This window comes from Ammodytes marinus (assembly GCF_949987685.1).
Source record: "Ammodytes marinus genome assembly, chromosome: 14".
Lineage (NCBI taxonomy): Eukaryota > Metazoa > Chordata > Actinopteri > Uranoscopiformes > Ammodytidae > Ammodytes > Ammodytes marinus.
Genome location: NC_137218.1, coordinates 30,570,446 through 30,588,254, shown reverse-complemented (window position 1 = coordinate 30,588,254; position 17,809 = coordinate 30,570,446). Strand labels below are relative to the sequence as shown.

At 41.1% G+C, this 17,809-nt stretch overlaps 1 protein-coding gene across 1 annotated transcript in view; it reads right to left on the bottom strand.

Annotated features, from left to right (window-relative positions):
- Positions 1-545: 545 nt before the first annotated feature.
- The window catches only part of tiprl (TIP41, TOR signaling pathway regulator-like), a 52,283-nt gene continuing 35,019 nt past the window's right edge, over positions 546-17,809 (bottom strand). The window contains exons 3-8 of the mRNA XM_080040583.1: positions 15,727-15,906; positions 13,058-13,157; positions 12,831-12,962; positions 2,581-2,676; positions 2,419-2,481; positions 546-1,245 (exon numbers count right to left, since the gene is read on the bottom strand). Of these exons, the coding sequence (XP_079896709.1) occupies positions 1,114-1,245; positions 2,419-2,481; positions 2,581-2,676; positions 12,831-12,962; positions 13,058-13,157; positions 15,727-15,906 (703 nt within the window). The 3' untranslated portion in view covers positions 546-1,113. The remainder of the gene's footprint in view (positions 1,246-2,418; positions 2,482-2,580; positions 2,677-12,830; positions 12,963-13,057; positions 13,158-15,726; positions 15,907-17,809) is intronic.

Here is a 17,809-nt window from a genome sequence, read left to right as displayed (position 1 = left end):
CCAGCCAGGTTTCGACTTCCTCTCCATCTTGATTGTTCACTGCGTAGCCGCACAGTGTGCTATGGGCATTGAAGTCCCCAATGCTGATGTGGTATCGCAGTTTAATACGAGCATAGTTTACTGCTAATAAATTAAGTCTCATAATCTCACAATAAACACACTAATTATGTTATTATCAACACCAATATAGTCTTATTTACACAAATTATTGTTAATAAGCCGCTATTAAGGGTATTATTACCTATTAACTAATGCTTATTACAGGGACCTCAATATAAAGCGTTACCGTGTATTTTCAGCCTTGTTATGTTGCATGGCAGAACAATGCCACCACAGTCCAGTTGGTTACAACTGTCACATTTAAATGATGGACTTTGGTGCTCATGTTAATTCATGTGCACTGTTCCTTTTAAATAATAATCTAAAAAATATCTGATAATAGGTAGCATCCCCTTGTGACAGTGTTATGACAACTGAAGTAAAACGTCGCAAACATTCTACCAAAGAAAACAAGAATCCATCACAAGCTAGTTATTTTTGCACAAACAACATTTATTTTTCAAAATGGTACAGATATCCATATTGATTCTGGAGGTGTTTGACTTTCAAATGGAAATCAAGATGTTTCACCTTCCATAAGTCCCCATAGAAAATACACAAGACATATTTACAAATATTCTGGATGAATTTGACTTCAGAAAATACAGTGCTGTCTTGTGTAGCTTTTTACATACACATGATCAATATACTAATAATTCAAATATGGAAACAGCTTCCCTACCCAATCCTTATGTCAAAAGTGAAAAATATCTCATAAAACAAAATCAGTTCAAATATGAACATATCCAGAAGCTAGAGCTAGATAGTATTTAACTGGGGTTAAAATGTATATGATATCCCTGTGCATGTTACTAAAACTGTCTGTCAGTTTGCAGTTTTAAGAAAACACCATCATACTGCTCACATATCAAAATTATTATTGTAAAGATATTTGAGGCAGAGACCAATTGTTATGTTACTGTAAAATTAAAGATGTTGTTTAAGACTACTATTCTCGTTTTTATCATGCAAAACGTACGTCAATGTGGACCTTATACTATAATAACATAGCAGTCACTGAATGACTTCATTAGCGGCTATCTGAGGCTGCATCACAGGAATCTCCAGCTTCTCACACTCTGTGAACTTTAGGGTTAAGTGCTGGGCGATCTCATTAGGATCAGTGTACACTGCAGCAGGAACATTCTGAAGGAGAGAGTAACATCTGTGTTGAAATCACAAGAATTAATACAAAACATTCTGCTAACAAAGGCTTGACATCCAGTGATGAACAAAGGTTTAATAAGGGTTCATATGCCCTAACGAGCTGGAATGGACTACAAAATAGGTGCGCAAAAGTATTAGGAGACTTTCACCAATTTCAGTGCATGTGCTCATCACTCTGGAACACGGTCAATCTGGACTCATCAAACCATACAACCTTTTTCCATTGCTCCACTGTCCAGTCTTTATTCTTCCTGACAAACTAAAGCCTTTTTTTCGTATTCGCCTCACTGATTAGTGGTTTTCTTACTAGTCCCAATCCCTTGAGTTCTCTTCACATTGTGTGTTTGGAAATGCTTGTACTTTCACTATTAAACATATCTGTGAGTTATAGTGTTGATTTTTTATGATTAATTAAATGTCTATTTTGCGCAATTTCAGAGACTAAACCTTACACTATAAAACCTCAGAGCTAATACAATTGAAAATGATCGGTGAAGAGAACTTGTGGTTTAGTGGTTATCAGTCTCCCTATGTGAATCAGTCCTCAGAAGCAGCGGATTTGGTTCAAATCCGACCCATGGTCATTCTCTGCACTGACTACTGTTTCCGTTCCCGTCGGAGAAAGGCGAGGGCGCTACAAACCTGCAGGGTGTTTTAAGACCCTCCCCCTTAAATAGTGTCCATCCACAGCAGCTACGGAGGCTCTACAACGAGTTACACCCCGTCACAGAGTGGGAGTATGTAGGGATCGGTTTGGGATTGGGCCTACAATTTAAATCATGCTAATGCACTCTACTCAGTATTGGACATTTCTATTGCACAGTTTATTTTCAATATGTGTAGATATTGTACTATGTTTTGTATTATCTTATATGTTAGTTACAATATTCCAAGGGTGTAGGGGAACAGAGTTTGATTTTCTTTGTACACTGCAAATTCATGTGTTACTGTAAACAGTATATGACATTACATATCTTGAACTAGCTTCAGGGTTATTAAGTATCAATTTTAAAACAACTATTCTTAAAGTAAAAAATGTATTTCCAAGCTAAAGAATGCATAATTGTTTTGAAGAATGAACCCCTAAGCATAGCTCTGTGCAGTTGCTGTGCTAAGAGGCATATTATCAGTGAATCACGTGTCATAGCTTACCTTCAGTTCGGCCATTTTGCTTTCCCTCATGCTGAACTCTCGTAGCATGTAATTCTTTCCAGCCTGGAATCAGAAGCAGCATTTATTTCTGTCATATTTACATTCTATTAATTGCTCTTTATAAAACCCAGCACGACACTTTGCTGTAAAGAAACAACTTACTTCATGATACAGTCGAGTGTCATTTATTCTTATCACCACTCCATCCACTCGAAGGAAGAAACGCAGCAACAAGAAGAAACTGGTAGGCATCACCCTCTGCATCAACAACAAGACCAACAGAAACATTTTGTGCTAAAAATCGCTCTCAAAAACAAATGTCCAACGTTTTTGCATACAACATTATATGATGATACAGTATAGGAAAGGCAAAAAGCGTGTTTTGGAAGGGTCAGTTAGGGTAACAACATCATAACTTTCGTTGCTGTGCTATCAATTGAACTCAATTCAATTAAAAGTTAAAAAACGATGCAGCCAAAGTATCAACATTGGACCCCAGTGTTTCCCACACAAAGGCTCTACTTGGGCGGCCCGCCCAGGTAGATATGATCTGTATTCCATTATTTATATATATTAGGGGTGTCAAGCGATTAAAATAATTAATCTAATTAATTACAGGCTCTGTGATTAATTAATCTAAATTAATCGCATACTTATATGACACTTGTATGCCTGTTTATAAACAACTGTATAGGCTACCGTTCGTCTCTCTCTCTCTCTGAACTACTAGCGCCGGAAAAAAAACAAGCAGGCTAAAGGCTGTTACATACTCCGCGAGAAGAAAGAACAAAGTTCTCGGTGACCAGTGATGCCGGTAACGCGTTACTTAGTAACGCGTTACCGGCATCGGACCTCTTTTTTCAGTAACGAGTAATCTAACGCGTTACTATCTCCAAACCAGTAATCAGATTAAAGTTACTCATCAAAGTCACTGTGCGTTACTTTTTCCTTAGTGAAAAGGAACGCACACACCCAGTCTATCAACACACGAGACATCGTAGAGAAAAGTCAAATTAATGCATGAGAAGGGCCAATCACGTTAAGTTTAAAGACACTGCTACTGTCTTTGCACTTTGGAGGAATGCATTTATTTTCATGGGGGGAAAAAGGTTTTTTTTAATTAAATTTTTCAAACCATAATTTTTATTATTTTGAAAACAGTATGCCTATAGGCTACTAGCCTACAAGCTTTATTTTATATATTTTCAATGATTCTTAATATGTGCATGTTTTAAATTGAGATATATGGGTTTCAAAACCTGTAAAGTAACGTTTAAAGTAACTTGTAATCTAACTTAGTTACTTTTAACATCAAGTAATCAGTAAAGTAACTAAGTTACTATTTCAAGGAGTAACTAGAAATCAGTAATCGGATTACTTTTTCAAAGTAACTGTGGCAAAACTGTCGGTGACAGAGCTGCGAGAAGAAAATGACGTCATTTTCTTCTCTCAGCTTTTGTTTAGCTGTTCTCGTAGCTTGTTCTCGACACATCACCCGGGCCGAACTTTCTTCTCGCAGCTTGTCCGAGAACTATTGTGTGATTGGTCAGTCTGAAGTCAATGAGGAAAGCGAAGTGAAATCAGCTGGCGCTACCGAGTCAATTACCATGGTAACAATGGGCCACGGTGAGGAGTTCGGCAGTTGAGTTCTCGTGAAGTATGTAATGTCAGACCAGAAAGAACTTCTCGCAGCTCTTTCACCGAGAACTTTGTTCTTTCTTCTTGCGGAGTATGTAACAGCCTTAAATGACGACTGTCTATCTCCCACAACTAGTCTGGCTGAACCGTTTCCGCCAGCGTCTATTGGCGCTGGCGTCGGCTAACAACGCTTCGCCTCCATTTCCTGTTGCTGGCGTTCCCGCATTGAGCTCCCCCTCAAACTAGGAGACAATTTGCTCACAGTCAACCTGTGTGCTTCTGTGCAGCACTCACTCGCTCGCTCGCACGCTCGCACGCACGCACGCACGCACGCACGCACGCACGCACGCACGCACGCACGCACGCACGCACGCACGCACGCACGCACGCACGCACGCACGCACGCACGCACGCACGCACGCACGCACGCACGCACGCACGCACGCACGCACGCACGCACGCACGCACGCACGCACGCACGCACACACACACACACACACACACACACACACACACACACACACACACACACACACACACACACACACACACACAAACACACACACACACAGGGTGTGAGAAGTCACATTAAGTGTGGCGATACTTTGGGATAATAATATCGGCAGTGGCGGTCCGGGACGCTGCGCAGCCTAGCTTAGCCTAGCCTAGCTGTCCAACTTCATTGTACAACTTCCCCCGGGCAGAAATACCCTCATAGGCTCTAGAAAATGAAGCGTGGTGGTTTGGATTGAGCACCGGACCTTATAACCAGCTTGATTAAGATCCGCCGTTCCCTTTCTTTGGTGATTTACAGGACAACGGGCCGCCGATGATAATGTTACCAGAGATAACACTGCGTGACTACGTGGCTAGTTAATTCCGGTTAAGTTATCCCGTGAGCTCCTCGGGGGCTAAAGTGTATGGTGTCTTGACATGCTGGTTAGAAAGCAACACACGATGTGTATTCCTTTTGTCTTTAATAGTTTTTTTGTGGCGTTTGCGGGTTAGATTTAGCCATTTCTCCGACAGCCTCTGGACGTGAAGATGTTCCATCAGAATAAGTTCCCCCCCGGCACTATTTTGCATCGACACCGCTGCTGTTTCCCGGGGTTAGCCCCGCCCTAGATGATTGTGATTGGTTTAAAGAAATAAAAACAGGCCAGCCCAGTTTCCCCCCCGAATAGACGGCTCTAAACGGTGTGCTTCCAGACCATACTACTTGCTGTAGTTTGGTCTGGCTTCGCGAGACTACCCACAACAGACAGCGCTGCACTGCCACACAGGTGTGCATAGCCAATGCCGACTCATTCAACATCGTCCTACTCATAGCCAAAAATATTGACACACACACACACACACTGCTGTAGACGATCGCAGCTAGCAAACAAAATTGAGACAGAGGAAGATTGAGAGTTGTTTTGAACCTACATTGTTAATTAGGCACCCACTAAATCAATGCACAGACACTGTGGAGAATAACATAACATGTATTCCTATACCTTCTTGCTTATTTGCCTGGAGCAGCCCATAAAACGTCCATAGAGCCCTCTCTATGCTTCTTTCTTCACTCTTTAATCCCGTGCAGCTCCGCTATCGTCTCACCTCTTTTGCACCGGGTCAAAGGGCAATATAGAAGTGCGATTAATCTACGTTAATTTTTTTAATCGCGTTAATTTTTCTGTGATTAATTAATCGAAATTAACGCGTTAATTTGACAGCCCTAATATATATATATAAAAAAAAAATCAAATCAAATGTATTAGTCAGTGGGAGTGTTATCATGGTGAAGCCATGTGTGCGGCCCATGCTACAGGTGTGTTTCTTGTTGGAGTTAAAGTGCCTCATGCACCCGGTTTAAGTGTAGGCCTACAGTCGGATCAAAGTAAAGCCACTTCAATGTCTCGCTACTTCATTCCTCTGCAAAGTCGAGTAGAGCGGGTCGGGTCGGAGCGGGACAGCTCGCTTTTAAGAAACACCGTCGACCCTACCCTTACTGGTAGGGCGGGGTTTAGGCTGGACTGCGATAGCCGCTGCCAGAATATGGGTCAAACTATAGGGCTGTGAAAAAACTGTGGTCAAGCCAGTGGTCTCTCCTTTTTTGCTTGGCCAAACCGGCCACTTCTTAATTTATTCCCCCGCAGGGCCGGCGGTAGTCAGGGGCCAGGGTGGGCCGTGCCCACCCAAAAAAAAAAAAAAAAAAAAAAAAAAAAAAAAAAAAATATATATATATATATATATATATATATATATATATATATATATATATATATATATATATATATATATATATATATATATATATATATATATATATATATATATATTAAATTTAATAACCTTTATTTTCCTTCAAGGTTTCCCTCTCATTTACAGTAACAACAAGCACATTGCATACATATATATTTTGGGGGAATAAAACATAATAATTGTGTGAACATTTTGTCTACCCATGTATGTACCCTAATATATCTGTTCATATGTCATGCATCAACATACTTCTGTCAGGTGACAGACAGTGGAGAGACTGGAGGAGATAGAGGAGGAGAGACTGGAGGAGGAGAGACTGGAGGAGATACAGGAGGAGAGGATAGAGAAGGAGAGACTGGAGGAGATAGAGGAGCAGAGGATAGAGAAGGAGACAGAGGAGGAGATGCTGTAGAAGATGAAGGAGAGGCTAGAGAAGGAGAGGCTGGAGGAGATGGAAGAGAGGCTGGAAATTCACAGGTGAGGTTCAATAATGATTAATATGTTAGTCATGAGATTCAGTTGCACCAGAGTAAAGTTGAAAACTCTTCTAAGTTGACTCATTTTCTTTCATTAGTCGCTTTAACCTATAACATTACAGAATGCATATCTCTTTTGATATTCAGATATGCATTATAAACATGTTAATTAAGCCGATTTATTGATTTTTTTTTTCAATTATCATTGCGAATACAAAAAAAACCTATCAACTTTAGGAAGCACTTTCATATCCCACGGACCCCACCAATGTCCAAATCAAACCTACTCCCTTGGCATAGATAGTATAGAAAATCAACTGCCGTGGCTGGCAGTTGATGTCGGGAGCAACAGGAGGAGAAACATTGTTCGCTCTGTTCAGAGCCCGCGAGGACACAAACGTCTGCAGTTTTCAGAGGTGTGTGTGAGTAGACACAAATGAACAGTCCCCTAGGACGTGTTCGCGCGCGCACACACACACACACACACAGTAATCAAGTTGTATTCAAGAATGCACAACCTATAGATTCACCAAATAAATGCCATTATATAGCCTATATTTACCCAAAGACATAATAAAGAGACAGACCAATTGAATTATGGTGTGGTAGGTATATATTTTTGTTTGATTTAAATTTATTTTCAGTATTAAAACCATCATTTGGATTTTCAATTAATAAAAATTCTAATTTTAAACGTACATCCACCTTCTGTCCTTTATCTTTCCGTTCGTACAACAATATACAGAGAAAATTCGTATTTTTCGGGCATATTTTGAATGGTTCCTGAATCCGATTAACCCGCCCTCTATGTTGGAGGCAGAGCTGGAGGCTGATGGGGGATCATCGTCAATTTCCCTGGTGGAAGTCACTGAGGTAGTCAAACAACTCCACAGTGGCAAAGCCCCGGGGGTTGATGAGATCCGTCCAGAAATGCTGAAAGCAATGGGTGTGGAGGGGCTGTCTTGGATGACACGCCTCTTCAACATTGCGTGGAAGTCGGGTACAGTGCCGAAGGAGTGGCAAACCTGGGTGGTGGTTCCTATTTTCAAAAAGGGGGACCAGAGAGTGTGTGCCAATTACCGAGGTATCACACTTCTCAGCCTCCCCGGCAAAGTCTACTCCAAGGTGCTGGAAAGGAGGGTTCGGCCGATAGTCGAACCTCAGATTGAAGAGGAACAATGCGGATTCCGTCCTGGCCGTGGAACAACGGACCAGCTCTTCACTCTCGCAAGGATCCTAGAGGGAGCTTGGGAGTTTGCTCATCCAGTCTACATGTGTTTTGTAGATTTGGAGAAGGCTTATGACCGGGTTCCCCGGGAGATACTGTGGGGGGTGCTGCGGGAGTATGGGGTGAGGGTGTCTCTTCTCAGGGCCATCCAATCTCTGTACGCTCAAAGCGAGAGCTGTGTCCGGGTTCTCGGTAGTAAGTCGGACTCGTTTCCGGTGGGGGTTGGCCTCCGCCAGGGCTGCGCTTTATCACCAATCCTGTTTGTGATATTCATGGACAGGATATCAAGGCGTAGTCGTGGTGGGGAGGGGTTGCAGTTTGGTGGTCTGAAGATCTCATCTATGCTGTTTGCGGATGATGTGGTTCTGATGGCATCATCGGCCTGTGACCTTCAGCTCTCATTGGATCGGTTTGCAGCCGAGTGTGAAGCGGTTGGGATGAGGATCAGCACCTCTAAATCTGAGGCCATGGTGCTCAGCAGGAAACCGATGGTTTGTCTACTACAGGTAGGGAATGAGTCCTTACCCCAAGTGAAGGAGTTCAAGTACCTCGGGGTCTTGTTTTCGAGTGAGGGAACAATGGAACGTGAGATTGGCCGGAGAATCGGAGCAGCAGGGGCGGTTTTGCATACGCTTTACCGCACTGTTGTGACGAAAAGAGAGCTGAGTCGTAAGGCAAAGCTTTCGATCTACCGGTCGATCTTTGTTCCTACCCTCACCTATGGTCATGAAGGCTGGGTAATGACCGAAAGAACGAGATCGCGGGTACAAGCGGCCGAAATGGGTTTTCTCAGGAGAGTGGCTGGCGTCTCCCTTAGAGATAGGGTGAGAAGCTCAGTCATTCGTGAGGAACTCGGGGCAGAGCCGCTACTCCTTTGCGTTGAAAGGAGCCAGTTGAGGTGGTTCGGGCATCTGGTAAGGATGTCCCCAGGGCGCCTCCCTAGGGAGGTGTTCCAGGAGCGTCCAGCTGGAAGGAGGCCTCGGGGAAGACCCAGGACTAGGTGGAGAGATTATATCTCCACACTGGCCTGGGAACGCCTCGGGATCCCCCAGTCAGAGCTGGTTGATGTGGCCCGGGAAAGAGAAGTTTGGGGTTCCCTGCTCAAGCTGCTGCCCCCGCGACCCGATTTCGGATAAGCGGTTGAAGATGTATGTATGTATGTATGTATGTATTTTGAATGGTAAAATTAATCGTGATTAATCCACAGAATCCTGTGATTAATCTGATTAAAAATATTAATCGTTTGACAGCCCTAATATATTAATCTGATTAAAAATATATATATATATTATATTATATATATTATATATAATATATATATATAATATAATAAATATATTATATATAAATTATATATATATATAAAAAAAACTCCCGCCTTCATTCTATCAGGCCTGTATTTCCTTGTTGTTAAAAAAGGATAAAGATCCTCTAGATTGTGCATCATACCGACCAATTTCACTATTAAATACAGATGTGAAGATACTTGCTAAAATTCTCGCCCACAGATTGGAGGATGTTCTCCCCTCTATCATATCCCCCGACCAAACTGGGTTTATAAAGGGACGCCAATCATTTTATAATATCCGCCGATAATGAACATTTTATATTCCCCCAGAAATATTGAATCAGAATGCCTCGCTTCTATGGATGCTGAAAAAGCATTTGATAGAGTAGAATGGAATTATTTGTTTTTCACCCTTGAAAAATTCGGTTTGGGTCCTGTTTTCACTTCTTGGGTTAAATTATTGTATGCATGCCCTTCTGCCTCAGTATTAACAAACAGCCGTTACTCAAGTAGTTTTGATCTGCACCGTGGGACCCGGCAGGGTTGTCCTTTGAGCCCGCTCCTTTTTGCTATTGCAATCGAACCACTTGCGATTGCCATTCGCGGTAACAAACAGATTCAGGGGATATGGAGAGGAGGAATTGAACATAAGGTATCATTATACGCCGATGATTTACTTTTGTTTGTCGCCAAGCCAGCCACCTCTTTACCGGAGGCACTTTCTGTGTTGGAGGTCTTTAGTCAGTTTTCTGGCTATAAACTTAACCTGAGTAAAAGCGAACTCTTTCCGATTAATAAAGAAGCTCTTAAACTTGATTATACAGCTCTCCCACTCAAAGTGGTGACAGATCAGCTGAGTTACCTTGGGGTATGTTTTACCAGAAATTTTAAAAACCTATTTAAATCGAACTTCCTCAAATTATTGGATCAGGCGAAGCAAATATTATCGAAGTGGTCTCCTCTGGCTTTCTCTCTCATAGATAGAATAAATTCAATTAAAATTATATTACTCCCAAAGTTCCTATATCTATTCCAATGTCTCCCCATCTTTCTCCCCAAATTCTTTTTTCAGGCCCTTGACTCTTTAATGATAAATTATATTTGGAATGGTAAACGCCCTCGGTTACGGAAAGCTTTTCTTCAAAGACCCAAACAAACAGGTGGAATGGCCCTCCCTAAATTCCAATACTATTACTGGGCTGCTAATATCCGTTCTTTAGTGTATTGGGTGCATTTTCACCTGGACGACTCAGCCCCAGTCTGGGTAACAATGGAGTCTAGCGCTATTAGCCCATTGTCTCTATCTGCCCTCTTAAGCGCCGCACTTCCACTCTCTTCGGCTATTCCCAACAGTAGTCCCGTGATTAAGCACTCCCTTCGAATTTGGACCCAATTTAGGAAGAATTTTGGAATGCAGAATTTTTCACTTTTCAGCCCAATTGCAGCTAATCATTTGTTTACTCCCTCGACGGTGGATGGTGCATTCAAGATATGGCATAAAAAAGGCGTAAAATGCATCGGTGATTTATTTATTAATGATCTATTTGCTAGTTTTTCTCAATTGACAAAACATTTTGGTATCGAAAAGACTAATTTTTTCCGATTTCTGCAAATCAGGCATTTTACACAGAAGTTAATTCCCCAATTCCCTTATAAACCGCCAGCCAATCATGTCGATTTGTTTCTTTCTGTAAACCCCACATTAAAAGGCTCAATCTCTGTGTTTTTTAACCTTATTTTGAAGTTGCATAGCCCCTCATTAGCAGCTATAAGAACCCTGTGGGAGCAGGACCTAGGTTCTGCCTTCACAGATCACATGTGGGATTCAGTCCTGGATCGGATACACTCTACCTCCATGTGCGCCCGACATGCTCTTGTGCAATTTAAAGTAGTACATCGTATCCACATATCTAAAACTAAATTAGCTCGTATGTTCCCCGATGTAGACCCGACCTGTGATAGCTGTAAGAGCGCACCGGCATCACTCTTTCACATGTACTGGCTGTGTCCCACCTTGACTGAGTTCTGGACATCAGTTTTTCAAACAATTTCTGAAGTACTTCAGCATCAAATTGAGCCGAACCCTTTCACTGCAATTTTTGGCATCGCTCCCAATTCAGGCTTGCCTAAAGTGAAGCTAAAGGTACTGGCCTTCACCTCTTTACTTGCTCGTAGGGCTATCTTACTTAAATGGAAAGATCCTGCTCCTCCTTCCCACTCACATTGGATTAGAGACATTATATCATGTATGAATCTGGAGAAAATTCGTTGCACTACCCAGGGATCTGAGACTAAATTTCATAAAATATGGCGCCCCTTCCTAAACTATTTTGAGAAACCGACCACAATAGTTGAAGAGTAGCTACCCCCTCCCCTCTTTTATTTGATTCAATTTAATTTCTTTGTGTTTTTTGTTTCATATTGGTTGTTTGTTTTTGTTTCTTGAAGTGTGTGTTTCTGTTTCTGTTTTGTTTCTGCTATTTTTGACGTTGTGTATTGTTTTGTGTACTGATTTCTTAATGCTAATTTCTTATTCTTTGTGATTGGGTGTGAGGGTGGGGTATGTTCGGGGGGGAAAAAAAGGGAAAAAAATGTATAATCCATTGTACTGCAGTTGCTTTGCTAATCTGCGATTTAATAAAAAAACCTTTGAAAGAAAATACATTTAAAAGTTAAGGTTCACAGGTTTTATTTAAACGTGCTCCCTTAGCGCTTACAAACCAACAAAATTTTCTAAAAATCGTCAAAATTATATGGGGGAGAAAAAAAAGAACAAATAATATAAAATATTTAAAAATAATGTGCTAAATGAGGTTATAATCCTGCTTCCTTTTAGCATGGATAGTAGTGACTGAGTGTGCAGTGGAGGGATAAAGATAGACAGATATAGGAAGGAGGAGATAGCTTTATTTTATTATTTAGTTCAATTATCACTGGCACCATAAATCCGACTTCCCAGTACAACTGGAACGCAGAATGTCTCTCGCTGTCGGGAGCCGATCAGCTGGTCCAAACGGCTGTATACCACGGAGATGAAAACGAAACTGAAACTTAACTATCGCCTGGCTGGACAGAATTTGAGTTAGAGCAGCAAAATATAGCCAAAATTCTTAAATATTGTTAATAAATAGATGCAATGTGTTGTGTGATTTTCGTCAGTAGCTCCAGACGCCACTAACTGTTCTGTAATACACTATCGCGGACACATCAGGCTTATTTTTTTTATTATTATATTTTATCTATTTTTTTTTTTGATTGACGTGATTTTCGGCAACCCACAAAACATTTGGGTGGTCACGTGGTCTTAAAAAATAAACAAAACCCACCTCATGTGTATTTGAACCAATGACGGTGCATTCTATGCTGCGCACGTTATGAAAATTAGATAAAGTAACAATGCTGCGCTACGCAGCAGCCGGCAGGAGATACAATGTAGCGTCGCGCAGCAGCCGTCATCAATGGGTTAAAAGATTCCTCTTGAATGTTGGGAAATGTAACCCTCATTTACATAACTCGTATTAGCAGTTTTACTCACAATCTTTACACTGATCATTGAGACTCCGTGGTCATGCAGCTCATCCTCAAACAACAACACCTCATCAAAGAACATGATCTGTTCCCGAGCCTTCAGCTTCTCCATGTCGATACGCTCTGCTGTGGTGCTCACCTGAACATGGAAAACAGGTCGGAATTTAGCAAGAGTACAAGCAGACCTCAAAATCTAAAGACTAAACATACACAAAGAAGTTGATTGTACACCACCTTTATCTGCATTCCTTCTCCTATTAGAGTGCCTTTGTAGTCTGTGGTGTATGTCCAGTCATAGGGTCTCACCACCTCTTTAGAGTGTTCAGAATCAGCTCTAGAGGAAGGTAACATGTTTTATTTTTCTGGAAAATAACTGCTTTAAAAGGTTGACCATGTACAATATTCCTCAAAAACAAAGTATAAAGTCACACAAAACAATCCCTCTCAAAAAGGTTGTATGACGTCGACCAAAAACACTCCGTGAACAAAACAATCCTCCACCTGCTGTCTTTTGTTCCTTCTTTTTTTTAACAGAGATCATTACTGACTTTATTTTAAGCTGACTGTTCTTTGTATAGTATGATTTTTCCATTGTTTTTTTCTGAATTTTGATGTATGGGTTAAAATCTCTACGGAACAGAACAAGTTCAGGGAATCATTTGCTTTGCCCCTTTGCCGTTTCTGTGGATTCTACTATCGCGGGGTAGAATGCGTTTTTCATAAGGAAAGACCATATAGTATTTATTTTGTTTAAGCATTTAATTTCCAAGAACCACTTGGGCGGTGGCTTGGGCGAAGTATATGATATGGTCCTTTTAGCTAACTTCCTGTCAGTGACTGCAATTAGCAGTCCCCTCACTCGTCCCTACGTCACCACCACATGAACACACAGCCGTCTTCGTCAGATAGTGCCGCGATGGAGAGCAGCGAGTCATCGTTCACGGGCACAGAGACCCGCCTTTTTATAGCGCTCTGTCTCCTGATTGGATAAAAACGAGCGGTAGACTCAAATTTTATCTGGCAATTACTGCAAAGCGGAATGATGGGTGACCTGTGTTATGAACTGTGCATACTGTTTAAGTGATTGCTCTATGAATATAGAGGGATTTAAAACGTATATTAACAAAAAAATATCACTTACTTCTCCTTTAATAGGCCTACTGGATTGTTAAATCTCAGAAATGCGACCTGGTCTGTCTGATTTTAAGGTGGAAGAGTTATTATTTAATAACTAAATAGTCTCTTGTTACTAAACGCATGGTTTGATACGTCAGAAATTAACACGTTCACCTATGTCTTAGGTTCCAAGCGAAAGCCGAGCAGAGGTGAGAAAAACCTGTGTGTACTGCAGGGTCAATCAACCCGGATCAAAATGCAGGGTGTAGTACTGTATATAAAATGGATGTAGCACCCGGGGTGACCTCAGTTAATTCAACTGCATCCAATCGTCCTGGCCTATCTTGTCAGATTTTTACTCCGCCTCATTTCTTCTTACCGAAAAAGGGCATTGATGTGACGTCGGGGAGGGAGATACGCCCATCTAGCTGACGTATACCTCCGAGGCAAAGTGAGGGCCAGCGGGCGGCCAGCTGTCACTCAAGAGGCCGCACCCCTATTTATTCGTACATTTTAACCTCCAATAGTTTAAAAACTAGCTTAATCCACCCCATCAGTGTTGTCATGGTGATATGACCTTAAAGCCACTACGAGTAAGTCGGCACGTTGGCGACACCTTTGAACAAAAGCGGTAGTATTATTACGACGCCAGCTGTCGTGAAGCTGTTTTCTAGCTCGTGCAGGGCGTTCAGATTCAAATAATCAGGAAGCAATATGGTGCGTGTCCGTGTGTTGAAAGCAAAGTGTGAGGGCACCGGACTCTTTTCGGCTCCGTGAGTCTATGGGTGACACAGCATCAACTAATGCCAGTAAGTGCTAAACACACCTGATTGCAATGAGTTGATGCATTGTCACCTCTCACGGAGCTGAACGAGTCCGTGTCCCCACACAAAGCGAATGAACGAGAGATGGCAGTTAGTTAGAATGGATCACGATGAGGTAATGTGTTTATGTTGTAAATAATGACTATTTCAGATGAATAATGGTCATCTGATGATGCTGGTGAGGCAAAGTAAACTTTGTTTTAGTAGGCTACCGCTCATTCATTTAGGAGTAAACACTGCAGTCTACGTTCGCTGCGTGAAATTGTGTATACGTTGCTTGGCAACGCCCTCCCGCCCGACTATCACTCTCCCTTTTCGCTTTTCTTCATTGCATTTTCTTTTTTTTCTTTTATGGTTCAGCCCCGTTATCAGTCATTATGACGACAAACAACTGTCTCAAACAAGGCTCCCGCTCCCCTTCCCTCACCTGGAGGGATAGGCTTCTCAAATCGCGTAACTGCGCCACACTGAAATCTGTGACCAATACGGATATGTGACCATAGAGCATGCACGCGTGAACCGAAAATCGGACTGGGTGTACGACCAGATCAAATGCAGTAATAAAAACTATATAAAAACGTCTTTCTTTGCACTGATGGTCTCGTTTGCTGTTAAAGGTAATTTATGATTATGAGAGGAAACATGAGGCTGTTTAAAAGATATTTAAAAGTTACTCGTTGCCGCTTTAACATACAGATTAGAATGGTTTTTTGGACGAGGCCGTAAATAGGTTTGATAATGCTGTGAAAACTGCCTATTTAAGTAAAAGAGAAATTGCTCTGTTTTGGTACCACCTCTTAGAGGCCACTTGGTGAACTAAAATGTTTGTCACTTCCGCGAGTGGTTGGGGTTTGGGTGTAACCCTTCCTAGTGCACACAAAAGCCGGATCCACGCAAGTCAACGTGGGGTTTTTGGCCAGTGGGAAAGGGGTATTTGTTAACACACTTAAATGAACATCTTGCCTGCTCTCCTGCCATTCCTGAGCACAAGCCACCTTAACAGCGTCTTCCATGTTGTTGACTCTCTTAAGGGCATCAAAAGCGGTGAATTCAATGCCGTAGCCCTCTGTGTGTTGGATGCGCAGGACATTGTCCCCAAACAACATCTCTGGAAGGGATGGCATGTTCATCTCTTCTGCTAACCTGGAGAGACAAACAGTTAACAGCTGGTTACTTCTTACACATTGAAAAGATGATCACAGGAATTAAAATGCCCAATGTTTTTGCTTTTTTTCACTTTCACCTATTAAACTCTTGAGGGTCCCATAAAAGGATTGTTATTTATCCTACTGTGTGAGAACATGATATATACACCGGTATTATAATACCTCTTTCTGTTGTTTTGAAAGCTTGAGAATGGAACTTGCCATCTAAAATGATACATAAGGCCTGATCTACTGAATGAATGAAGGATTTGTATTTATTTATATATATAAAGGTGTTTTATGTTCAAACAACCAAACTGACATATCTTTATCCTGCCTCATATCTTATAGTTCAACTTTGTTAAACAACTGCGATCTTAAATCATGTTAATATGGACAACACAAAGCAAAATTAACATAATTCACTATTTTATTGAGATCACATAAATAACACAGTCTGTCTTCCTCACTAGTGCCCAGTGGCGTCACTAGGCTGTTTTATTCGGGGCTAAAGCCCCGGATATAATTTGATTAGCCCCGAATCTTTTTTGTAAAAAAAAAAATATATATATATAGACTATTATAATTTTTTCTTTGCTGCATGCAGAGCCTGTGCCATATCCACACGTCGCACATGCTCCCATTGGTTAGGACTCTTGCATAGCTTACTGCTAGGAATTTCTGTTCAAGATTTTAAGCCATGAATTGATGAACTTGCATTATAGAAAATATGTCAGTTTTCTGTGGGCTGTAAATAGGCCAATATGAGGCTAAATAGCATGCCAATATTGATGACTGATTGTGTCAAGTATCTAAGGATGAATGCTAACATGATTTGTTTCCAACTTTTGCCCCAAGTTACAATTTAGCTAACTAGCTAACGATAGCTAGCTGCCCACCCTTTTCATTTCCAATGGTGGCTGTCATTTCATTACCAATGTGAAGTGTCATAAATAGTTAACACTGGTGCTGAGTCATGATTCCTAAAAAATAAATACCCAAAACATGTGATATGTTTTCAATTTGCAGAAAGTTTTGAAAAATCCAGAATGCCTGAGAGCCTTACTGCATTATATTCCATAATAGTTGTTTCTTTAGGAACCTGAATGTTGTCTTTTCCTTCACAGAAAAAAAATATATTTCCACTATAAAATGATGCAGAAAAGGCACAGATAGATGAATAAAAATCCACCAGAATGCAGGAAATTAAGTGTTTGATGCTCAAAAATTTCTGGGGGAGCACCCCCATACACCCCACCTATAATTTGTCCCCCAAAATGTTGAAATGAAACCTAGCCTATGACCTTGTACCCAGGTTGTATACAATATATTCATAGATAGGCTATGTTGTTTTTACTTTAGAGTGATTATCATTTCATCATAGAGTGGCCCTTTGTGAAAATGAGTTTGACACCCCTGATATAGGTAATGTAAGGTCTGTCTCACTGTATTCATTTTACTCTGAAATAACTTGAATGGAACTTTCAGTGACTTAGTGAAAGTAGATGGCATCATGGATAAGAAAGTATACCACAACATTCTGGTGAGGCACGGAGTACCATCTGGGAGTCGTCATATTGGGTCCAGATTTATTTTTCAAGGGGATAATGACCCTGAACATTCTTTTACTATATCCACTGTTTCCCCTTGCGCTTTATGGCTAAGGCGGCCGCCTTAACAACGCCAGCCCCCCGCCTTGACTACTAACCGACTATCCAAAATATAAATAAAAAAATGTATATACAGCCCCGGAAAAAATTAAGACATCAGTCTGGACTTTTCTTAAATCCTTATCTCTGCATTACTTAATGAAAATGCTCTAAATGACAATATTTTTATTGTGAATTTGGTAGAAATGTTGTCAGTAGTTTATATTATAAAATCAAAATGTTAATTTTACT